The sequence below is a fragment of the Bos indicus x Bos taurus genome, chromosome 6, assembly GCF_003369695.1.
Source record: "Bos indicus x Bos taurus breed Angus x Brahman F1 hybrid chromosome 6, Bos_hybrid_MaternalHap_v2.0, whole genome shotgun sequence".
In the NCBI taxonomy this organism is placed as follows: Eukaryota; Metazoa; Chordata; class Mammalia; order Artiodactyla; family Bovidae; genus Bos; species Bos indicus x Bos taurus.
In genome coordinates, this window is record NC_040081.1 from 17,428,482 (window position 1) to 17,454,942 (window position 26,461).

General features: G+C 43.7%; 1 protein-coding gene across 1 annotated transcript in view; it reads right to left on the reverse strand.

The window, feature by feature from the left end:
* Positions 1-24,104, reverse strand: part of HADH (hydroxyacyl-CoA dehydrogenase) — a 44,531-nt gene extending 20,427 nt beyond the window's left edge. Inside the window, exons 1-2 of the mRNA XM_027543873.1 lie at positions 23,840-24,104; positions 1,707-1,835 (exon numbers count right to left, since the gene is read on the reverse strand). Of these exons, the coding sequence (XP_027399674.1) occupies positions 1,707-1,835; positions 23,840-23,971 (261 nt within the window). The 5' untranslated portion in view covers positions 23,972-24,104. The remainder of the gene's footprint in view (positions 1-1,706; positions 1,836-23,839) is intronic.
* Positions 24,105-26,461: the final 2,357 nt, after the last annotated feature.

A 26,461-nucleotide genomic window follows, 5' to 3' on the forward strand; every position in this document is an offset into this window, starting at 1 on the left:
CTGCCAGACTGAGCAGTTGTTTACCAACCAACAGTCACCCATCATGTGCCGGCAACTGGTAGTTCAAGAGCACAGGCCAGATACAGCCTCTGCCCTAGAAGAGCGTACAGTCCTGTCTTTTCCTCATTTGTACCTCCAGGTTTCCACAAATAGATCTCAATCAAGGCAGAGACAAGTGGTCCCCTTATTAGCTGCTATTTTACGTCAAGATATAATTTGCCCATGAGGATTCAAAACGGTCCAGAAAAGGCATCCAAGATCATCAAAGAATAAATAATTCTCAGAGCTGTTCCAATGGTATGTGGCAGCCTGGGTGGGAGGGCAGTTGAGGGGAAAGTAGACACATGTGTATGTGTGGCTGAGTCCCTTCGCTGCCCACCACAAACTATCACAACATTGTTAATCGGCTATATTACAATTTAAGATAAAAAGTTAAAAAAAACTATCAGAGCTGATCAATAGAAATGTAACGCAAGATGGTAGCTGGTTTTAAATTTCTATCAGCTGCATTTTAACACGTGAAAACAGGTAAAATTAATTTTATTTAACCCTAAGATATCTAAGCTACTATCATTTCAACATAATCAATATAGAGATGTCTTGTGTTCTTTTCTACTCAGTCTTTGAAATCCAATGTCTATCTTACAATGCACCTTGGTTTGGACTAGCCACAGTTAAAGTGCTCAACAGCCACCTGTAGCCAGTGGCGACTGTCCTTATCAGCGGAGAGCTAGGTGAATACAGTTTATGTCAACTCAGTAAGCGGAAGCTGACCCTTCAGGCATGTCCCTGGCAGAGGCGGGAAACACCAGGAGACCAGACTCCTGAGGAGTGGCAGTCAGGAGCGAAGCACCTTGAGAACGGATGCCACCTTCTTACCCCCAGGGTGGGGCCCAGAGCCTCGGCCCAAAGAGGGACAACTGGCAGAAGTGTGCGGGGTAAAAAGTGCAGGTCATCTGGATCCGCGCACTCTGTCCTTGCTTCCCCTCGGCCCTCTTCAAATCCCACCTGACCAGATCCTCGTCATAACATGCTCCTCTCTATCGCGACCAGTGAGGACATGTGAAGGAGAGCTTAACCTGCTGTGATACCTACTGCTCAGATTTCTTTAGGGAGAACATAAAATGATCTCCTCCCCTGCTCCTCTGATTTTTAAAAGATGACTAGATTTTAAGAAGATGCAAACCCAAATCACAATGAGATACCACTTCATACCTCCTATGATGGCTGTTACAAAAATAACAATAATAATTGTAGGCCATGACGTGGAGAAATTGGAACCTCCTTGTACATTACTTGTAGGAATGTAAAATGGTCCAGCCATTGAGGATGACAGTTTGGCAGTTCCCCAAAAAGCTAAACCTAGGATTGCTGTATGACCCAGTGATTGCACTGCTAGGCATATACGTGAAAGAACTGAAAAGAGGAGCCTGAACAGACAGTACACTCATGGTCACTAGGGCACTATTCACAATAGCCAACAGGTGAAAAGAACCAACAATATGGCTATTTACGTCTCCTGTTCTGTTATCAGTCCCCATGGAATATTTAGTGATTATGTTATTATACTGGCCTAAAGTTAGGCCTGTTTTATTGGCCTCAAGTTTCAATTCAAACATTTAAAAAGCAAACAAAGGCCAGAACCCTCTCACAAATGTGAAGTGGTCAGAGAACTGGTCTTGAAGATAATGATGACAAGAAATCACCTTGGGGTTTTCTGCAAACTTCTTCTTGGCCACTTTCCGAAGACTTTCCTCAATTCCCTTTCTAGATTTTTCCAGGATGTCCTCTGTTTGGTCCACCAACACTACTGTGTGGCCAGTTGCTGCAGCAACCTAGAACAAAACAAAAACCAAAAAAAAGCAAGAAAAAATAAAAATTAAAAAAAATTAGTAGACAGGAATTCTCTGCAGTCCAGTGGTCAGGACTTGGCACTCTCACAGCTAGGGCCTGGGTTCAGTTCCTAGTTGGGGAACTAAGATCCTGCAAGCCGCTCAGCGCAGCCAAAACAAATAAAACCCAGTAGACTTTCATATTCTACATGAACTCCAGCACTATTCTACTCAAAATACCACATAAACATAACAATAAGCCAACAGAAATTAAACACACACTTCTCCTCAGGCACTGCTTTAAGTCCTTAACATGGATGACAGTTCTCAAAATAACCTTACAAGAAGATCAAGAGATGAGCCCACAGTTACACAACTGGTGTCTGGAAAGGGACATGTGGAGAGGGTTCATGTCTGCACAGTTTAGGCACACACTCACACCTGCTTTCCTTCCCAGAGTCTGAAATTCTGGCACTGGCCAGGCAGAGAGTGCCTGTGAGACCAGCCCCAGTAAAGACTCTTGGCTCTGCATCTCTAGTGAGCTGAAAGGAGGTATGATGGCCACCGGTGGGGAACTCTGTCCAGCACGGGGCAAGCAGAGGTGCTGGCTCGGGGACCTTCCGTTTTTGTCTCAGCTCCTCTGTGTGGCGGACCCTCTGGAAAAACACAAGTGATTTTCACCCTCCTCTTAACCTCTGCCTAGCTCATCCTTTGAATAGGCCAAACAGGATTCCTCAGATTCCTCCCTGCCCAGTCCCAATACACTTTCCCTCACTTCCACTTCCAGCATCACTCAGCCATTTTTTCCCCTCAGGGGTTTGGGAAGGAAGATTCAAGCACTTTTGGAACAAGCGAAAAAGCTGAAGGCAACAGAGACACAGAAAGACAGCAGAGGTACTTCGCTGGTGATTCAGCGGCTAGGACTCTGTGCTTCCACTGCAGGAGGCACATGTTCGATCCCAGGTTTGGGAACTAAGATCTCAGAAGCTGCAGCGAGTGGCCAAAGAAATAAAAAGACAAAGTTAAAGCACTGTCTTTTTGTTTTGAAACTTTAAAATCCCAATGAGAAAACACGGGAGGAAAAAAAAAAACACTCAACAATACAAAGCTCCGTATGTCAGACGTCAAAGAAAATAAAAGCCGCATGGTGAAGAACTCTGTCAGGAATCAGGTCTCAGAAGGCTGGGTACACCTTCTGTACCCCGAAGGAGTACACCTGGAAGATGCCATTCTGCCAAGGAATAAGGCATTAGCCTTAAAGAGGTGGAGCGGAGCCAGCGAGGGAAGGGGGATCACGCCATCTCCCTAGAAAGCCACTTGCAGAGTTACTGTAATCGTGTGTGACTGTGACAGTCACAGGGCATCTTTGGTTATGCTGCAGATAAGCTATGATGCCATCCCCTTAAAATTACTTTTTAAAAAAACTGCAAACAGAACCAATCCAAGAGATGAAGCAACCCTCAAAAATTCAAGTGAAGCAAGACAGACTTACAAGAACACTAAAATTCAACTGGGAAAATCCGTGGCCAAGAAGTATTTTCAGCCTAAATGAGGACTTATCCAAAGTCCTCTGATAAACACCCCCAGCTCTCCCACCCCCACTCCCGCCCATAAGGAGACATTGGGCAATTCAGTCCTTGCTTTTCTTCATCCCGTGTCTGCATGGGCACACTGGAGATGATACAGTATGCAGAAACCAGCCAAACTCAGCTATTAAATCAAAGCCCTCTAGGCAATGTTCTAGAAGAACAAAGTGCACGTGTCAAATGATCCATGTCAAAGTTACTGTGTGTGCAAAATGTCTGTTTACTTTCCCATATCAGGGGCCAAGTGTCAGAAAGGTAGCAGACAGACCTTCCCAGTGCGCCACTGATCACATCTCACTCTGCAAAACGTCCCTCAGCGACAGTGCCTCATCGGTCTTTAAAGAGGCTGCTCTTATAGGAACTTAGCTTAACTGTTTTCCCTAACTCAATTGCCTCGAACATTTTCTACAATTGTGGGATCTTTAAAATGCCTAGACTAGTATTTCTGGAAAATTCTGAAAGAGATGGGAATACCAGACTACCTGACCTGCCTCTTGAGAAACCTGTATGTAGGTCAGGAAGCAACAGTTAGAACTGGACATGGAACAACAGACTGGTTCCAAATAGGAAAAGGAGTACGTCAAAGCTGTATATTGTCACCCTGCTTACTTAACTTATATGCAGAGTACGTCATGAGAAACGCTGGGCCGGAAGAAGCACAAGCGGGAATCAAGATTGCTGGGAGAAATATCAATAACCTCAGATATGCAGATGATACCACCCTTACGGCAGAAAGTGAAGAGGAACTAAAAAGCCTCTTGATGAAAGTGAAAGTGGAGAGTGAAAAAGCTGGCTTAAAACTCAACATTCAGAAAACAAAGATCATGGCATCTGGTCCCATCACTTCATGGGAAATAGATGGGGAAACAGTGGAAACAGTGTCAGACTTTATCTTTTTGGGCTCCAAAATCACTGCAGATGGTGACTGCAGCCATGAAATTAAAAGACACTTACTCCTTGGAAGAAAAGTTATGACCAACCTAGATAGCATATTGAAAAGCAGAGACATTACTTTGCCACAAAGGTTCATCTAGTCAAGGCTATGGTTTTTCCAGTGGTCATGTATGGATGCGAGAGTTGGACTATGAAGAAACCTGAGCGCCAAAGAATTGATGCTTTTGAACTGTGGTGTTGGAGAAGACTCTTGAGAGAGTCCCTTGGACTGCAAGGAGATCCAACCAGTCCATTCTAAAGGAGATCAGCCCTGGGTATTCTTTGGAAGGAATGATACTAAAGCTGAAACTCCAGTACTTTGGCCACCTCATGCGAAGAGTTGACTCATTGGAAAAGACTCTTATGCTGGGAGGGATTGGGGGCAGGAGGAGAAGGGGACGACAGAGGATGAGATGGCTGGGTGGCATCACCAACTCGATGGACGTGAGTTTGAATGAACTCCAGGAGATGGTGATGGACAGGGAGGCCTGGCGTGCTTCGATTCATTGGGTCGCAAAGAGTCGGACACGACTGAGCGACTGAACTGAACTGAACTGAGAAAGCAATAATTGTATACTCTAAATGGTTATCCCTTTAAACACTTTCTACTTCAGCTTTCCTTATCTTGGTTTACTCATAAAGCTTCAATAAAATACAAAGGAAATCTTACAGTATTGCTATTCCATGGGCAGAAAAAGATATTCTAGTTTAAACCCAAAGTAGACATGGCTAGTGGGGAATTTCCTGGAAGTCTAGCAGTTAGGACTCTGGGCAGATTTCACGGCCATGGCCTTTGTTCAAAGCCTGGTCAGGGAACTAAGATCTCACAAGCTTGCATGGCATGGCCAAACAAACTATACCACCACCACCCCTTGATACAATTAAGACTGAATGGAGAAAATATAGGTGAAAAAGATACAATTCTTGAAATATTATCCATTTTATGATGAAGTTCTTGGTTGCATAGCAATAAACTACCATTTCAGCACAACTTCAAGCAATTTCAATGAAAGCAGTATTTTCATTCTACCCACCTGTAGACAGCAACCCAATCCAACCTAAAGAACTTCCCTTAGAATCATTTGTTTGCAGACATACCCAAGAGACACAAGGTTGGCAACATCTTGAGGGTAACTTCCTGTCTATTCATCTTCACAAACCCAGTGCCTGGTCCATGGTGGTGAGAGAGTAATAGGCAGGAAGACCAGGGGTCTCCAAACAGAGGAAATAGGCTGCAAGTGTCAGACATTTTTTTCCCTCTCTCTTAACCAGTAGGAGGAAACAAACAAGTGCTAGATTTTCTTCCCCTTCTCTACACAAATTTTAAAAGAGGGTTCTTCTGGGTTGCCATGACAACACATGGTTCTACCTGCACTTAACTTCTCAAACCTTGAGCTAACCAATGCGTTTTTCCTATGGAAATATTTGTCTTAAGCTATGTTAATGAACTATGTATTTACCATTGCCTAATGGCCCCGGACAACCCACCTTCTGCCAATGTTATGCCAAAACGCATGTTGTGGGTAAGGGGCTTGGTGACAGTCTCTGAGTTTTGAGACGTTTCCTTTCTCCAATTAGCAGACTGCTAGTAGCTATATAACATCCGGCTAAAGACTAGCAGAGGGGCACTCTTTCAGCCCCCTTCTGATGTCTACGTCAGAAGCTTTCTATATCTCTTTTATACTTTAATAAAACTTTATTACACAAAAGCTCTGAGCAATCAAGCCTCGTCACTGGCCCTGGATAGAATTATTCTCCTCCAGAGGCCAAGAATCCCAGTGTCTTTCATGGCTCAACAACAACCTTTCAGTGGGCACTCAATGTATATTTGCTGAATAAGTAAATGAACAAACAAACCACAGGTAGCCCACTGCCTGGTATGTATTAGACACCTGACAACATTTCCTGGGATGAGTCCAATGTTCTGATTTTATTCATCTACTCCAAGTGGGGCTGGTATTCCTCCCTACTGTTATGGGCTATCGTCAAGATAGAGTGAGGATGCAGGCAGCCTGTCCCTTGTCCCCATGTAATCCATGTCAGACCTGAAAGGTACATGACTGCCTCCCAGACTGGCTCAATAAGCAGATGCAACCTTAAGCATGGCCAGTAGTTAGATCTTCACTCATAGCTTCAGCTACATGCTGGTTTGAAGGCTAAGGCCAGAAAAAACATAACAAGAAGTGCTGTGTTTTTCTTGGAAGCCAAGTAATTGTACTGGGATATACAAACAATCTGGACAGTGGGGAAGCTTTCAAGTAGTTTGGGTGAAAAAAATGCAGATTATTTCAAAATGCTTTGCACCAAATGACTGAGGGCCACACAAAAGCTTTGGCTTCTCTGAGGTGAGCACTCTTGCCCCACCGCCCCAACACCTGAGCTCCCCTGGAAACACCCTTAGCGCAGCATGCTGGGCACAGCTCTGCATTCATTCCCGTCACTACTGCTCCCTCCTCTCGACTCAACAACTATGCAGGGCCTGTTCCTGGCCCCGGGACAAGGTGATGAACAAAACAAATCCCCTGCTCTCAGAGAGCTTCCACTCCTCATAAATCATCCTATTTGGTCTTCATAATAGCCTTTGGGGGAGACACTGTAAACAAAGTCTAGACGTGAGGGGCTTTGGAGCTAGGCCTGCCCATATCCCGAGCTCACATGCTGGCTGTTGACCCTGCAAGGCGTGGCTGGGTCCGAGGGGAACAGTCTGAAACAGCTCTGAACTGGGCTAGAGCCAGACTCTGGAGCCTGTCTACCAACTATGAGACAGAAAAATTCCTTAACTCTCAAAGGCTGTCTCCTCATGTAAATTGGAGCAGAAGAGTTGCTGAGAGGATCAAAAGAGTTAATACATGTTGAGAGGATTAAAAGAGTTAACACAGTAGAATTGCTGAGAGGATTAAGAGTTAAAGAACATGTGATATGCTAGGCACCCAGAACAGTGCCCAGTATATCACAACAGCTTCATGATTTTATTCTAGGCAGGCCCCTTCTTCCTTCTGTAAGGGTCCAAGGCTTAATCATAGATCCAAGTACTGCCTCTAAAGGAAAATATTTTACTTTGCCTTTAAAATTACATCTTCTCACGACTTGCCCCCTTTCTGGTTTTCATTGCCCCTTTTCAGGTTTTCTTTTCTGTGTCCTTGCATTTTTACAAACAGGTTAGGAACCCTTTTCATTTAAAAAGCAGGGGGAACACCCACAAATTTCCTTAGCCACCTGAAGCTGACCTTTGCTTCACTACAAAAGCCCTTCAACCACCAGGGGACACAGCTGTACGAGCACCAGCACTGCTGAAAGCAAGAAGGCATTAAAGGCCTTCCAGGCGCTAAAGCCAGCGCCTGTTCTTTGGCCTCATCTACTTTCCCACAGCCCCACTCGCTGCCAGCTAAGCCTTCCTTTTTGAAATTCTCCCATTTCTTATCTCTATCTGTTCCTTTTAGCCATACTAATTCTCTCAATCTTCTCAAAGGTATCTTTCAAGGTTCTGCCTTCAGTATTCTTCTCTGTCTTTACATCTTTTCTTTCTGGAACCTTAATCATTCTCATAATTCCAGCTAGGTGTGACACCAGCACATTCTGTCCTAAGCTACTCTATGCCATGTGCGTGCATGCTAGGTCGCTTCAGTCGTGTCCAACTCTGTGACCCCATGGACTGCAGCCCGCCAGGCTCCACTGTCCATGGTATTCTCCAGGCGAGCATACTGAAGTGGGTTACCAGGCCCTCCTCCAGGCGATCCTCCCGACCCAGGGATTGAACCTGTGTCTCTTGGGTCTCCTACATTGGCAGGTAGGCTCATTACCACTGAGCCACCTGGGAAGCCTGCAGTCAATGCCTTGTGACCCTAAAACCGGTTCTCTTGGCCTCCATTAATGTTGCCACTATCCTGAGGGTCACAAGAGTTGCTGGACAACACTTTTTTCTTAGCCTCAGCCCTAATTACATCCAAAGAAGTTCTATCCATCATTTAAGGCCCCTTTCAAAAGCTACCCTCCCCAAATGAATGTGCTTTTTCTTGTTTTAAACCTTACAGCTAGATTTTTACTGCTGTTACTAGGCTGCCTGACACCAGTCAAAGGTGCCACGTGGCCTCTGCTCTTAGATCTGAATGCCTTAGTGGCGACACTGATCTGGTCCTTGTGTCCCCTGCCACTCATCACCTGTACGTGGTCTTGTCCGGTAACTCACTGCTCACCACCAGGTGCCGAGAGCAGGGTGACCCAAGCCTGTGCCCTCCCCCAGCCCCATCACAATGCTCCTTGGGCTGCTTCCCGGCTCCACAACCCGGCCCTGAGGTTCCCTCCCTCAGGAAGCGCCTCCACCTCCCTGATGCCAGCCCTCTCCCCCTCGGAGAATGCTCTCTCAACCTCTAACACAGGTAGTCGCTCCTTTGTGCTCTACTGACTTACAGATATAGCAGGTCCTTCCTGCAGGACCCTAAACATAGGGAAAAAAACAGTGTGGAGCTGGTGAGAGTCACAGCTACCAATGATCACTCAGTTATGTTAACAGCAGCCCAAACCCCAGGACATGAATATAAGAGAGAAATAAAAAACAAATGGTTGTAAGCGATTTCAAGTTGTAAAAAATCTCACGAATTTTAGAATAAAGGTCATAAACCAATGACGATGTAGGAGAAATTCCATATGTGAAAGATAAATTAGACATGGAAAAATTAACTAACACCAGCTTTTGATGATGAACTCAAAATACTGAATAATAGCTAGAGACCTTTTCAAAAGACCTGCCACATCGTCTACTTCTTCAGAATCCGAAGTAGCTGTGACCACAAAGCCAAACATAGGGTAGTTCTGTCATACTCTGAACTTCAGTCCAACCAAAATTTCCAGTAAACGCAAATTTCATACACATATATGTAGTGCAGTTACATACATACGCCTTTTTTTAAACACATACTTTTTAATGTCCCTTTTTCCTTACCTAAGAAGATATATCCCATATATCTATAACATCATATTTTAAGTGTGTAAAGGCCGTATCTTAAGGTAAGGTATTTAACCCACTAAAACCTTCATCTGTGTCAGGTGGCATCCCAGATATGGCAAGCAGGGCATCTGTGCCTTCATGACGTTAGCTGTTCACACTTGTGCCTCTTCTGGATGGTGAGCAATTCAAGGGCAGCAACCACATACTACCTCTCACCCACCTCAATGTCTGGCACAAAGGCACACTTAATCTTCATGAAAAGAATGGGTGAATAATAGATCTAGTTTTTAAAAGCTTCAGTTTGTGAACTATCTTAGGAATAAGTTCTCAAGAAATCATGACTGGTTTTGCTACTAGAAACTCTTTATAACAAATTTTACATAATCAAGTTATTAATAGAATTATGAAAAATCACACATATAAAAGGATAGACAGAAAAAAAAAAAGAATAACTGGATTCTTTAGTCAATTACCAGATTAAAAAAAAAAAACACAAAAATCTCTCTATTATTTTGGTGGGCAGATCAACCACTCTCTGGCACTGGTGGTGGAGATGCCAGGCAAAGGGGAACTAGAGGGCAACTGCCACGTAATATTACCACCTCTGTACTTTCAAAACTGGACTGATGCTTCATTTCCTCCAGCATGTCAATGTGCCCTGTACCATTTATCAAAGGGGCTGTGGGCAAAGAGACACGCAGACCCTGTGTGTGCCCGTCCATCTGTGAGGGACACGTGGGAGCCAGGGCAGGGATGGCGGCAGACACACAACACAGGCTTCCCTCCAGTGTAGCTTTCTTCCCTATCACAGCAAGGAGAGGGTGAGAGGCACCTTAGTTTCTCAACTACTGCAAGGTGAGAGAGAGGGAAAATTATTTACTGTTCAGCTTTATTAGCTACAGATAATCCAGATCATCAATTACTACAGCAGGAGAATCAGTGCAACCGTTTTCAGGCTTTTTAGCCATGAAATTATTCCTCCTAAGAATGTATACAGAAGAGCAATACATAAAGCATAGGTCAGGAGAGAGGGGTTTGGGAACCACCAAGGAACCGCACTGAACTCCTAACCCTAAAGTCCATCAGAGTATAGTGTCAAAAACCTCTGATCTGTAAAGTAATTAGCCTCCAATTAAAATTCAAAACAAAAACCCTCTGATCTATTCAGACCTACTATGATGGCTATTATTTTAAAAAAAGAAACAAAAACAAAAAACATAAAATAAGTGTTAGCAAAGATATGGAGAGACTGGAACTCCTGCACACTGCTAATGCAGTCCCTGTGGAATATGCTATAAGAGTTCCTCCAAACACTAAAAATAATGACCACATTATCCAGGAATTCCACTTCTGGATATATATCCAAAAGGACTCTAACACAGACTTAGAAGCAACACTCTCACATAGCTGCAGACCATGTTCATGGCAGCATCCCCAATAACCAAAAGGTGGGAGCAGCCCGAGTGTCCACTGATGGATGAACGGGCAGACAGTGTGCTACAGACATGCAACGGAATATGACTCCACTAAAAATATCCCGATGCAATATTATTCCTCAAACAGGAAAGACATTCTGACACATGCTACAACACAGACAAACCTTTAAGGTTTTTAGATGAAATAAAGCAGTCACAAAAGGACAAATACTGAGTGATTTCTCTCATACGAAGAATCTAGAACAGTCGGATTCATAGAGACTGAAAGTAGGATGGCCACCAGAGGCTGGGGGAGGAGAGATGGGCGATTATTATTTAACGGGCATGTACTTAAATGCCACTGAACTGTACAGTTTTTTATGTGCATATTTTCAGTTTTATTAGATAAATGCCAAAGCATTTCCCAAACAGTTACACTAATCTATTGATACATTCCCACCAACAACAGGAAACATGAATTTCCTGTTTCTCCATATCCTTACCAACACTTTATCAGATTTTTCTAATTTTTCCAAGCTGATGTGTGTTATAGTATTTATTTGTAGTTTTTATTTTTTTTAATTTATTTTAATTATAGGCTAATTACTTTACAACACTGTAGTGGTTTTGTCATACGTTGACATGAATCAGCCACGGGTGTACACGTTCCCCATCCTGAACCCCCCTCCCAACTCCCTCCCCATCCCATCCCTCTGGGTCATCCCAGTGCACCAGCCCCGAGCACCCTGTCTCATGCCTCGAACCTGGACTGACGATCTGTTTCACATGTGATAATATACATGTTTCAGTGCTATTCTCTCAGATCATCCCACCCTCGCCCTCTCCCACAGAGTCCAAAAGACTGTTCAATACATCTGTGTCTCTTTTGCTGTCTCACATATAGGGTTATCGTTACCATCTTTCTAAATTCCATATATATGCGTTAGTATACTGTATTGGTGTTTTTCTTTCTGGCTTACTTCACTCTGTACAATAGGCTCCAGTTTCATCCACCTCATTAGAACTGATTCAAATGTATTCTTTTTAATGGTTGAGTAATACTCCATTGTGTATATGTACCACTGCTTTCTTATCCATTCATCTGCTGATGGACATCTAGGTTGCTTCCATGTCCTGGCTATTATAAACAGTGCTGCAATGAACATTGGGGTACATGTGTCTCCTTCAATTCTGGTTTCCTCAGTGTGTATGCCCAGCAGTGGGATTGCTGGGTCGTATGGCAGTTCTATTTCCAGTTGTTTAAGGAATCTCCACACTGTTCTCCATAGAGGCTGTACTAGTTTGCATTCCCACCAACAGTGTATCCACACCCTTTCCAGCATTGATTGCTTATAGATTTTTGGAGAGCAGCCATTTTGCCTGGCGTGAGATGGTACTTTATTGTGGTTTTGATTTGCATTTCTCTGAGAATGAGTGATGTTGAACATCTTTTCATGTGTTTGTTAGCCATCTGTATGTTTTCTTTGGAGAAATGTCTATTTAGTGAACTGTACATTTTTCAAGTAAGTTTTACTTTATGTATTTTTTTTTTACCACATACAACGCACAAAAACCTTTAATTCAACATACCTTCATTTTACTGAGAAAAGCCACAGCAACTAAAGCAAAAATATTATTCACCTAAGATCATATATCTATCCAAAAGATAATTCTGTAAAAGGTACTTCTGTCTATATTACTAACTAAGCTTTTCAATGGCTCCTGGTGATCACAAAATAAAAGCTCCTACACATGGCACGCAAGGCCCTCCAGGAAAGGGAGCCACCTCCTCTCCAGACACACTGCTCACTGTTGCCAGAGACTGCCACAAGGCGTATAGGTGCCTACAGCTGCTATCGCCTCTCACCTCCAGGCCTCTGTACTGTCCAACCTTCTCCCCAACTTCCCTCATTAACAAAGCCCAAGTATCACTTCCAGATACTAAGCACTGCCACCCCCAAGACCCTCCGAGTCCCAAGCAAGGAGTCCTCCACGTTCCGGTAATACCCCTGCACTCCCCTACCCCTGCACCCACCACACTGTGTCACAATCATCCATTTAAGTGCCGTCTCCCCTACTCCTGTGCTTAGTGCTTAGTCTCTCAGTCATGTCTGACCTTTGCAACCCCATGGACTACAGCCTGCCAGGCACCTCTGTCCATGGGAATTCTCTAGGCAGGAACTGTCATTTCCTCCCACAGGGGATCTTCCCAACCCAGGAATCGAACTCAGGTCTCCCTCATTGAGGGCAGATTCTTTGCTGTCTGAGCCACCAGGGAAGCCCAAGAATCCTGGAGTGGGTAGCCTATCCCTTCTCCAGGGAATCTTCCCAACACAGGAATCAAACCAAGGTCGCCTGCACTGCAGGTGGATTCCTTTCCAGCTGAGCTACCAGGGAAGCTCCTCTTCCTGGATTCTGACTAAATGAGACCCACACCAAGACACACTAGAATTAAAATGTCAAAAGTTAAAGACAAAGATTAATGTTGTAAAATATTAAAAGCATCAGGAGAAAACCAACTTGCTACACACAAGGGAATCCCCACTAAGACCAACAGCAGAAACATTGTAGGCCAGAAGGGAGTGGCACAATGTATACAAAGTACTGAAAACAAAAACAAAAACTTCCAACCAAGAACATTCTCCCTGGCAAAGCTCAGAGTGAAGGAGTTCAACACTACTAAATCTGTATTACAAGAAACGTTAATGGGACTTTAAGCTGAAAAGAAAGGGCACTAATTAGTAACAAGAACACATATGAAAGAATAAATCTCACTAGGAAGGTAAACATATATAAAAAAGGTGGTAGATTAATCATTTATAAAGCTAGTATAAATGTTAAAAGACAAAAAAGGCACTATGAGGTACCATTTCACACCAGTCAGAATGGCTGCGATCCAAAAGTCTACAAATAATAAATGCTGGAGAGGGTGTGGAGAAAAGGGAACCCTCTTACACTGTTGGTGGGAATGCAAACTAGTACAGCCACTATGGAGAACAGTGTGGAGATTCCTTAAAAAACTGGAAATAGAACTGCCTTATGATCCAGCAATCCCACTGCTGGGCATACACACACTGAGGAAACCAGAAGGGAAAGAGACACGTGTACCCCAATGTTCATCGCAGCACTGTTTATAATAGCCAGGACATGGAAGCAACCTAGATGTCCATCAGCAGATGAATGGATAAGAAAGCTGTGGTACATATACACAATGGAGTATTACTCAGCCATTAAAAAGAATACATTTGAATCAGTTCTAATGAGGTGGATGAAACTGGAGCCTATTATACAGAGTGAAGTAAGCCAGAAGGAAAAACACCAATACAGTATACTAATGCATATATATGGAATTTAGAAAGATGGTAACAATAACCCTGTGTACGAGACAGCAAAAGAGACACTGATGTATGGAACAGTCTTTTGGACTCTGTGGGAGAGGGAGAGGGTGGGAAGATTTGGGAGAATGGCATTGAAACATGTAAAATATCATGTATGAAACGAGATGCCAGTCCAGGTTCAATGCTGGGGGCTTGGGGCTAGTGCACTGGGACGACCCAGAGGGATGGTATGGGGAGGGAGGAGGGAGGAGGGTTCAGGATGGGGAGCACATGTATACCTGTGATGGATTCATTTTGATATTTGGCAAAACTAATACAATTATGTAAAGTTTAAAAATAAAATAAAATTTAAAAAAAAAAAACAGATAATGGTTAAATACAAAAAAAAAAAAAGCAGTTTAAAAAAAAATGATTACTATAATTAGTTAAGGGGTTATTGTTGTTGTTCAGTCACCCAATCGTATCCAACTCTGTGCGACCCCATGGACTGCAGCACGCCGGGCCTCCCTGTCCCTCACCATCTCCCAGAGTTTGCCCAAGTTCATGTCCATCCCATCGGTGATGCCATCCAGTCATCTCATCCTCTGATGCCCTCTTCTCCTTCTGTCCTCAATCTTTCCCAGCATCAGGGACTTTTCCAATGAGTCAGCTATTCACATCAGATGACCAAAATACTGGAGCTTCAGCTTCAGCATCAGTCCTTCCAATGAGCATTCAGGGCTGATTTCCCTTAAGGTTGACTGGTTTGATCTTCTTGCTGTCCAAGGAACTCTTAGGAGTTTTCTCCAGCTCCACAGTTCAAAGGCATCAATTCTTTGGTGTTCTGCGTTCTTTACGATCCAGTTCTCACAACCCTACATGACCACTGGGAAGACCACAGCCTTGACTATACGGACCTTTGTCGGCAGAGTAATGTGTCTGCTTTTCAACACACTGGCTAGGTTTGTCATAGCTTTCCCACCAAGAAGCGGCTGTTTTCTGATCTCATGGCTGCAGTCACCATCTGCAGTGATTTTAGAGCACAAGAAGAGGAAATTTGTCACTACTTCCACCTTTTCCCCTTCCATTTGCAATGCAAATAGATGCCAGATGCCATGATCTTAGCTTTTTTAATATTTGGTTTTAAGCTGGCTCTTTCACTCTCCTCCTTCACCCTCATCAAGAGGCTCTTAGTTCCTCTTCGCTTTCAGCCATTAGAGTGCTATCATCCACTTATCTGAGGTTGTTGATGTTTCTCCTGCCTATCTTGATTCCAGCTTGTAACTCATCCAGTTCAGCATTTCTCATGATGTGCTCAGCATATAGGTTAGACAAACAGGTTGACAGCAGACAGCCTTGTCATACTCCTTTCTCAATCTTGAACTAATCAGTTGTTCCATACAGCGTTCTAACTGTTGCTTCTTGACCTGCGTACAGATTTCTCAGGAGACAGATAAGATGGGCTGGTATTCCCACTCTTTAAGAGCTTTCCACAGTTTATTATGATTCACACAGTCAAAGGCTTTAGCACAGTAGATGAAACAGAGGTAGATGTTTTTCTGGAATTCCCTAGCCTTCTCTATGATCTAGCAAATGTTGGCAATTTGACCTCTGGTTGCTCTTCCTTTTCTAAACCCAGCATGGACATGTGGAAGTTCTGGGTTCACATAATGCTGAAGCCTAGCATGCAAGATTTTAAGCATGACCTTACTAGCATGAGAGATGAGTGCAATTGTCTGATGGTTAGCACATTCTTCAGTACTACCCTTCTTGGGAATTGGGATAAGAAAAGGTCCAGTCCTGTGGCCACTGCTAGGTCTTCCAGATTTGCTGACATATTGAATGCAACACCTTGATGGCATCATGCTTTAGGGTTTTGAATAGTTCTACTGGAATAGAATAGTTAAGGGATGCACAAGATAAAAAAGTATGAAACGTGACATCAAACACATAAACCAAGGAGGGTTACTAATGTTGAGCATCAAAATAGGATCAAACTTAAGTTGTTATTAAATCGAATACAGACTGTTACACATACAAGTTATTATATGTTAGCCTGATGGTAACCACAAAGAAAATTAAAGTCAATGCAGGAAATTGAAGATATCTGAAATACATATAAGAATTCATAATCAGAATTCATAAACATTTCCTACAAATCAATTAGGGGAAAATGTACAACACAATAGTAAAATAGGAATGAAATCTAATCAGACATTATATAAGAATATATATGGCCAATAAACATATGAAAAGGGGTTCACCTCATTAGTAAACAGGAAATTCTAATAAAAATACAATGAAATATCACTAAACCCACTAGAATGACTAAAGGAACAACAACATAATCCCATAGAGCAAGGAGGACCTTCACATCCTGATGGCAGAACTCTAACCTGATATAACCACTTTGGAAAACTGTTCAGCATTATCTGCTGAAGTTGAATATATTCATCTTTTGTAATCCAGCAATTCCACCCAAGAGAAACATGCACGTATGTGTGTCAAAAGACAGGACCATGACTGTGGATAGCAACCGTGCTGTGCAGGTCGGCCCAGGCAGGGCTAGAATCAGCCTGAGCAGTTCTGCTAAAGCTCAAGCACCACGATGGTCCCTGTCGAGGCGTGAGACCTACTGCTTTACAGTGCTGCTCTGCAACATTAACAAGCTTGGGGGTGGTTTGTATCCACTTATCAACACTGTTCGTAAGAGTGATATTGACGAGTCACACCCGGTTTTCAAAATTACATTACTGAAGGTTCTTACTTAGGAAAGAATTTCACATGTCTTAGATGCAAGGAAACCAATCACACTCATTTTTCTCAAATTAATCAATGAATTATTCCGAACTTTCCGAGTGGAAGAGTAGATCACAAAAATAAGCGATCCTTTTTCATCTCCCATAGATATATTTTCAATAAATAAGGAGGACTTTCCCTGGCACTTTAACTTGAGTACCAATAATCTGAATCAACCCACTGAAGACCCTCTGAGGACTCTAGTTTTATACAATAGTGACTACAAGACCTTGAGGACAAAAAGTCTGCAACGGGGAAAAAAAAATGTATTTGACGGCTATGTCCTCAACTCCAACTGACTCCTCTAGCTTTGGTGGAAAGCAGGCTTAGCCAGAGGGAAATATTTTTGGACAAGGATGCTTCAGAGCTATAAAAATAGGCCCAGTAAATAGCACACTTGTCAAAATGCCCAAGTACTCCAGTCCCAGGGCCAAGGAAACATGCCAAGCAGAAGTGTGCAGGATTTCTATATTTTTGCAAACATACCACTAGATTTGAAGCCCCTTCTCTGAATTATTACTTGAGTTATCAATTTGTGAGAATTACAGCAACTGGTCCAGTGAGGGGTTCCATGTGCCTTTACACTACAGGAGGGCTACATTTCAATATTACACTCACTCTGAAAACCGCTGAGTTTTATGTACCCTCTGCCACAACCAAATTCTGACTTCTCGATACCCAGAGGAAGTGTTCACCCAGAATAAGTACACTGAGTCACTGCTCCCCTGAGGCTGCTGCACCTCTGCATTAAGACCTGCCCTTGGGTTCTCAGGACGTGATCCAGGGAGGAAAAAAATCATAAATCAGTTGCATCTCCCAGAGCTGGCAAGTCTGGGTTCATGATTATCTCCGGTTATGCAATGCCTTGAACTTTGCCATCAATACCAGTTGTGTTCACTTACTTTAACAATCAGAAAAAGGCATTCTGTTGAAGCATTCAAGCACCACCACAGCTGGTTTATCCTTAAAACCGTTAAGTTCATTGGTTCGCCTCTTTTTTTAACTTATATTTTTATACTTAAAAAACTATTTCTAAAAAGCCAAAGGAATGTGCCTCCATTTTTAAGTGAGTCTGTTAAATACACATTTTTTTAAAAAATTCAGTAAGCATCTGGGTTTGGTGATGGAGAGAAAGAATAACTTCTCTTCCTGGACTCTTCACACCATCTCCTACAAATTCTGGAAAGGAGATGGGATAGACGGACACATCAGTGGTATCAACCAGCTCTCAATTATATTAAGAATCTCTGAAGGACATTGCCAGAATGGATACTTTCTGAGTAGAGAAGAGAGCTGCAGATCCTAACTATTCTCTAGGAAGATTAATATGGCAATGATTATTAGGAGGGTTTTTTCTTCTGTTAGATTCTGCTGAAATGAACCAATTAAGATGCTTCCTCAACAATTCAGGTATCAATCCTTGTTCTAGGAATTAGAAAGGAAAGAACAGGGGCAGGAGCATTCCTCAGAGCCTTCTGCAGAATGGTGGACATTCTGACAGCAACCCCATCTTCAGAGGTGGCCACAAGGTCAACCACAGAGGGAGGAAGCTCTCTGGGAAAGCTGGAGAGAACAAAGAAGTCATGCCAGGGGAGTCTGAGTCTATTATGGGCAGAAAGATGGTAGCAGAGTATGGAGATGATCAGCTAAATCTGGAGCTGAAGAAAGGACAAGATGCTAACTGCTGACTCCAGACACCCACAGATCCCCTTGCCCATGGAGGCCACACTTCTCCCCAAAGACAGTAGAGGCCAAAAGGTACATGCAGAACGGTGGTCATCTCAGCCACAGGAATCTCCAGCCAGCAGAACGGTAAGTCAAAGACCTGAGTTCCAGCCTTAGTTCTGCCGCTGACCCTTGAACCCAGGTGACAGCTCTGCTGGGATGATTATTATAACGGTCACAAGAAATGACAGAGACATTAAAGTACTCAGAACAGAAAAAAAGTGAACAAAACACACATACATCTGTAGTGTTTTTTAAGTGCCAGGCTCAGATTTAAATGCTCTGAGTATGAACTTACTGTAATAACCAAATACGAGTAAAGAAAGCACTAAGGTTATCTCTCAACAACCCACACAATTAGTCTTAAAATCTTTAGAATTGTTTGAACTCTCCCAAGCTGACTATCAGATCTTTTAGCATTGCTAAAAGAATCTAAAATAAGAGAAATCCTCACCAGATTAGAGCTGATGGATCTACACCAAATAAAAGCAGCTAACAATTATTAAACAGCTTCCACTGAACACATTAGTACAGTTCTAAGCACTTAGCTCATTTCCTCCCTCAGAACACTAAGAGAAGTAACACTATTTGTTGATAAGGGAAGAAGCGGAGAGAGGTTAAGAGACTCGCTCGAGATTCTCACAGCCAGGAGGAGAAGGGCTGGAACCCAAATCCAGCAGGCACCTTAAGTGCCTTTCAATCACACTTTCAATCACACTCAGCAGAAACCATCACACACTCAGCATATCCTGGAGGAAGATACAGCACAGCGACCAGCAGCATTACTTGCCTGTGGTTCCAGGAGAGCTAGGCAGTGAGGTATGTGCCTAAGGCAGAACTGGGGAGAAGAGGGAGGAAGAAGAAATGAAATTAGAAACTCAAGAAAGGGGCAGATAATTGTGAGGTGCATCCAGGACACAGCAGAGAAAACCCAAAACCTGACCGAGGTACCATTTCTGCTCTACAATGTCCAAACATATTCCATGGCATTCATTTTTCTCCCTGTCAGCCCTACCTCTTCTAGAGTATCCCCAGCCGCACCCCAAGTCCAAAGACTAACATGTCGACAGAAGCTATTTTACTGTCCCCAATACATCATGGAGATCAGAGAACAGCCCAATTAAGAACCGAGCATCAACACAGGAAGTGAGGAAAGAACTTCACGACAAACACACCCCATGCGCCTGACGACAAAGTTAACACCTGGGAATAAAACTATTCCCTCCATAAACAAGTCTGAGTCCCAAAGGAGAGCTTACAACTTAATGATGGTGCCAGGCTCCGGAGATCTTAAAACTTCTCCTAGGCCCCTGCTCTGCTTTCAAGCAAATTTCAACAGAGGCAAACTCACTGAGGCAACAGGGGAAACGTAAAGCTAACTAACACAAAGCAATTCTGATGATTCTTCTATTCAGCATCAGAAAAGTCAGAGTTGGGGGGCAGGAAAAAGAGATGGGTGAACCAATGCAGAGCCGAGAGAGGAGACTTCCAACCCACTTGAGTCCTCAGTAATACAACGTCAGGGAAACATATATCTGTAGTTTAGAATACGGCTCCCCCAACCCCATCCTGTTTTACAGCCTAAGGAGTTCTCCCCAGAAAAAATGTGCACTTTTTGCTCTTTAAGAGGGACCAAAAAAAAAGTCTTTGGGTGCAAACCCAGCTCCAACCCCCTTCAAGATGCCAATTCTCACTTCCTCAAAGTATGGCATACTAAAAGCAAGGTAAATCAGAAAGCCAAGAAGTCCACTCCTGAAATGTCATTCCCAGAAATCCCACTGGCTGCCCACCGGTAACTAAATGAAAGCCATAAACTCTCTGAGCTCCTTATATGAAAAAAAGGCAATGCAGGAAGCGAAGCTTAAACTCATTCTACAAATTGAAGAAATGCACAGCTAATAACTTTCTTCCTTTTCCACTTCTTTACAAAGCAAAAAACAACCCATCCCCTACTCAAGGGTCAATTACTGGTGGAAGTTTCTTTGCTGGCCTAAATATCCAGCTGAAGATAAACTGGCAATCAGACCCAAGTAAGAATAATGTGTGAACACACAAAACAAGTTAATCTTACTTAAATATTAACCATGAGTCAGTTGTGTGTGTGTGTTTAATTTAAAACAAGCAAAAAAAAATGACAGGCAAAGAACTCTTGGACAAAACAAATATACATATGGTCTGTACTCTGATCAACTTCATATTATTAAACACAGAACTCACTTGTCTTAAATTGCTTAATTGCTTGAGAAACGTGTCAGGCTCCCACAAAATCTAGGGTTTGTTTTTTTTTTCATCCTACTCAACATGAACTGGAACACATGCCAAAAATGACAAAATTTTAAAGTATTAAAAATGTAAATAGAACTACACCTTGATTAAAATTTAAACTACTTCAGAAAGAGTTCTGGAGAATGAAGCTAAATGCAAATTAAGGGCGTAATTTAGGTGTTACTTTGTGCTTATGCTTTTAAAACTTTACTGAAGAGGATAAAAAACGCCTTCCCTCTTTTCAGAGGTCCCCATAACAAACTGCATTGCCAACTGGCATTCACCTTGAAGATCAAACAAGAAGGGACAGAAGCACAACCAACACTCTCCATCTGAATATTACAGTCCTACCACAGCAGCAAGATCAGAGATGGGAATGCTGTGAGGGGACAATGACAAAAGGACAAGGCTAACGCCATAAAGGTAATAACCCTCAAGACAGCTAACATTCGAGTTCCTACTAAACGCCACTGTGCTAAGGGCTTGATGTGTGCTAATCCATTTGATCCCTTCACTCTCCCGGAGGCTGCTCCTACCTCAGAGATTAGTAAAATAAGGCACAGAAGCACGTTTCCCATATCAGTACTGCCAATGTGAGGCAGGCCAGCACAGGCCATCCCAGCTCCCCACAGTGAACTGAATACAATCTACAGTCAAGATGTAGCAACTAAGAAGTCTATGGCACCAAATAAGCAAAACAGATTTAGCCAGTACCAAAAGCTGTAGGTCAAGGAGCATAAAGAATGAGGCACCACTGCCTCAAATGGCATGATCTAGGGTAGAGTGCAAAAACAGATCAAAGCCAACCGACTGGCAGAAAGTGGCACAGAGATATTCTTCAGCAAAGGGTGGTTCCCCTCCACAGGATTAAAACTGCCACCCACAGTGGCTGAGGCTCTTTTAAACCTTGTTATGTAAGGACAGAATTACTTAAATCTTTGGTCTTTATCAACTTCTTGAATGACAGTTCCATTATATTTCCATTCTGAGGGGTAAACAGCTTTCTTTTTAACACCTTAGGTTTCAAAAGGCACACCTTGGTCCAACTATGCAAGGATGTGATCTACAAGTCTGAACTGCACAAGCTCCTCCCTTCTTTCTCAGATGAAAGCCCCAACATCATACTTATAATTTAAGGTTCTACCTGTGTGCATTTTTGTACTACATAACACTCTTTTTTGGCCAATAATGGATACAACATTCCAAGAACGGAGCAACTTGAATTTGTACAAAAGCTGAAGTGACACTTGCAACTTAGCTTCTAATCCTCTTCCACTGATGTCTTGACGGGACCATCAACTGTAGTTTCTAACCCATTTCCTGTATTGTTATTGGGAGCTTAAGGCTCTAATCAGAGAAGGCGATGGCACCCCACTCCAGTACTCTTGCCTGGAAAACCCCATGGACGGAGGAGCCTGGTGGACTGCAGTCCAAGGGGTAGCTAAGAGTTGGACACGACTGAGCGACTTCACTTTCACTTTTCACTTTCATGTATAGGAGAAGGAAATGGCAACCCACCCCAGTGTTCTTGCCTGGAGAATCCCAGGGAGGACGGAGCCTTGTGGGCTGCTGTCTATGGGGTCGCACAGAGTCGGACACGACTGAAGCAACATAGCAGCAGCAGCAGCAGCAAGGCTCTAATATCTTGCCACTAAGATGCTGTTTACAGGTTTTTAAGCAAATATAGTATTTTATACCTGCCCAGGATAAATCTCTCTCTCATGGCACAGGGAGCTTTGGGTGGAGCAGGGATATACAAAGGCATTCAACCTAAACTTTCTTTTGAGTATCATGTAGTATATAAAGTGTAGAACTTTCAAGGTTAAAGGGACTTACTCCTCCCACCTCACATATAATAAAGATTCCAGAACCCAGCACCAGGCATGTACACAATAAACAGGGTGATCTGAGAAGAAACAGGAGCATCTCAGGGTAAAACATTAATGAAATACAGATTTCAAGAGAAATTGCTCTCAAATTAATATGTTGCAAAAAACCTGCAGTGTAGGAAACTTTAAGGTATTACTAATAAAATTTTTTTCTAAAAAGGAAGCACAGAAAACAGACGCTGCAGCTAGAAACAGACACTAAAAAAAAAAAAAATTAAACTCTATCATGATCACTCCTCCAAGAAAAATTAGATAAATGCTCCCCGCCCACAATACAAGTAGCAAAGGGCTGAAATGCTGAGAATATTATCAGCTAAGCTATGAAAATCACGGCTACCTGATCCGATCTAGAAAATAACCGTTAAATATCAGTAAGTAAAAATACAAGAATCACAGCGTGTGTGTGTGCGCGCGCGCCTGCTCAGTCGTGTCCGACTCTTTGTGACCCCATGGACTGCAGCCCGCCAGGGTCCTCTGTCCATGGAATTCTCCAGGCAAGAATCCTGGAGTGGGCTGCCATTTCCTCCTCCAGGGGATCTTCCCAACCCAGGACCTAGGTAATAACTGCACACCTGACCCTGAATCACAGCTCAGCTGGAACCGGGCAGAGTCCTGCAGATGCAGCGAGATTAGAGGCTTCTTCAGAGCCCTCAGTCGCCCCCTCCCCCAGTCTCCCCAGCGCCAGAGGGCACTGGGTCAAAGACATCTCGTGCAGCTGTTAGTGAAGTCTCAGGGCCTCACAAGCTCCGATTGGGTAACTCTACAAAATGCTACAAAAGTGCTGACTACTATTCTTTTCAGCAAGCAAACACTCGGAGGGGAGAAAGACCATTTAGGAGAGCAGAAAACTGCTCTAACGACTGCAGAATAACTGATAAAATTAAAAGTGATCGCAGTCCGGGTCTCGGGAAGCAAACCCCGAAACCGAGGCTCGGCCCAAAGACACTAGACCTTGGGAGGAGTGGAGACCCACAGGCCCAGAAATTTCAAACTACACGGGGGAGGGTCGGGATGAAGACTCCCGTGGCGCTGGCCTCGGGCCGGACACTCCACTCCGTGTCACGGCCCGCCAGCGCCTTCCTATCAGGACGGGCAGAGAAACGAGCGGGCAGAGGTGCCCGCGGACGGCCCACCTGGGCAATGCCGGCGCCCATCAGCCCACCGCCGATGACCGTCACGTGCTTGACGAGGATTTTTTTCGCCGAGGCCGCGGCGCCGGAGGAGGAGGACATGGAGCGCACGAACTGCCTGGTTACAAAAGCCATGGAGCAGATGGCGAAAGCAGCGACAGGCACAAGACCTGGCTAAGTAGCAACCTGCACGGAGCCCAAGAAACAGCAGCTACCCGACGTCAGGGGGAGGAGGCCCAGGCGCCCAGGAGCCCGCGCGCCCTGGGCGTCGCCGTGACGTCACCGACGGCTGGGCGTAGCCTCGCGGCCCGCTTTCCCCATTGGCTGAGGCCCCAGGGACGGCGTTCGAACGTCCGTGCGCGGCGTCCAAGCCCCATTGGGCTGGTTCGGGCAGCCGCCCGCGTCTGGAGAATCCGAAGACCTGAACTCAGTCACCGCCACCAGGCCAGACGCGGAGGGGAGGTTAGCGCTCGGGTACTGGCCCAGTGTTTCCTCGGAAAAGCCACGGACCCCTTGTAAGTCGAAGTCGGTGGTGTTGCCTTGTTGACTCCTCGCTGTTAGTCCTTGTGTAAAACTCGGCGCCGAATAAATACGTGCTATTTTGCAGTGGTGATGGGGGAACCAAAAATGAGCACCTTCCATTCACGTCAGCAAATAACCAAGTCTAGGGAATATTCTATCAGATCAGACCAGTCGCTCAGTCGTGTCCGACTCTTGCGACCGCATGAATCGCAGCACGCCAGGCCTCCCTGTCCATCACCAACTCCCAGAGTTCACTGAGACTCCTGTCCATCGAGTCAGTGATGCCATCCAGCCATCTCATCCTCTGTCGTCCCCTTCTCCTTTTGCCCCCCATCCCTCCCAGCATCACAGTCTTTTCCAATGAGTCAACTCTTTGCATGAGGTGGCCAAAGTACTGGAGTTTCAGCTTTAGCATCATTCCTTCCAAAGAAATCCCAGGACTGATCTTCAGAATGGACTGGTTGGATCTCCTTGCAGTCCGAGGGACTCTCAAGAGTCTTCTCCAACACCACACTTCAAAAGCATCAATTCTTCCGCGCTCAGCCTTCTTCACAGTCCAACTCTCACATCCATACATGACCACAGGAAAAACCATAGCCTTGACTAGACGAACCTTTGTTGGCAAAGTAATGTCTCTGCTTTTCAATATGCTGTCTAGGTTGGTCATAACTTTCCTTCCAAGGAGTAAGCGTCTTTTAATTTCATGGCTGCAGTCACCATCTGCAGTGATTCTGGAGCCCAGAAAAATAAAGTCTGACACTGTTTCCACTGTTTCCCCATCTATTTCCCATGAAGTGATGGGACTGGATGCCATGATCTTCGTTTTCTGAATGTTGAGCTTTAAGCCAACTTTTTCACTCTCCACTTTCACCTTCATCAAGAGGCTTTTTAGTTCCTCTTCACTTTCTGCCATAAGGGTAGTGTCATCTGCATATCTGAGGTTATTGATATTTCTCCTGTCAATCTTGATTCCAGCTTGTGTTTCTTTCAGTCCAGCGTTTCTCATGATGTACTCTGCATATAAGTTAAATAAACTGGGTGACAATATACAGCCTTGACATACTCCTTTTCCTATTTGGAACCAGTCTGTTGTTCCATGTCCAGTTCTAACTGTTGCTTCTTGACCTGCATACAAATTTCTCAAGAGGCAGATCAGGTGGTCTGGTATTCCCATCTCTTACAGAATTTTCCACAGTTTATTGTGATCCACACAGTCAAAGGCTTTGGCATAGTCAATAAAGCAGAAATAGGGAATATTCTAACCCAGTGCGTATTGTTCCTGCTAAAAACGGAAGGAAATAAAGTGCTCACAGCCAAAGCAATGTCTACTGACACATGAGTTTTAATGTAAAAATCAGGCCCACTAAGCGAAAGAGAGATTTAACCTTTAATTGCCCATTTCAACTTTACATCTTTATCAATGCAGGGAGCGAACATGTGGACAGTTTAGTCAAAGAGCAACCTTTGTAGTGTAACTGATAACAATAGGCCAGTTTTCTCATGTGAGTAATTTTTAGTTACTGTGCCTTAGTAACACAGAATTTTTAAATTTTATTTTTAAATATTTTATAACGATTCGCCAACCCACCATCCAAAGTCGGCCTCTTCCTATTGGAAGTAACTTACATAGTGAATCCCTTGTTCACCATTCCTTTGCTTTCATCTCATTTCTAATTCTGTAAAAATACGGGAGAAGTGCTTGTGTTGAGCACTCCGTTAGGCTTGGGACATTTCTAAGGAGATCATTATTGGCTGAAGACACTGTCACATCCAAATAAAGTCTGTTAAGTGCCATAGAGTGTGTGTGTGTGTGTGTGTGTGTGTGTGCATATGTTCATTGCTCATTCGTGTCGGAATCTTTGTGACCCTACTGACTGTAGCCTACCAGACTCCTCTTGCAAAAACCAACAAGACTAGAATTGAAACGAGTAGATTACACAGAAAACCTAGTAACTTGAACAGATGAGTTAATTTATGAAGAAAAAAGCATTCCAGGCACAGGAAGCAGTACATGTAAAGGTAGAAATGTAAAAAAATATTGCCCACACGAAAAGGATGAGGAATTAGATATGTTTAGGGGTGAAGCTAGGATGGTAGAATAGG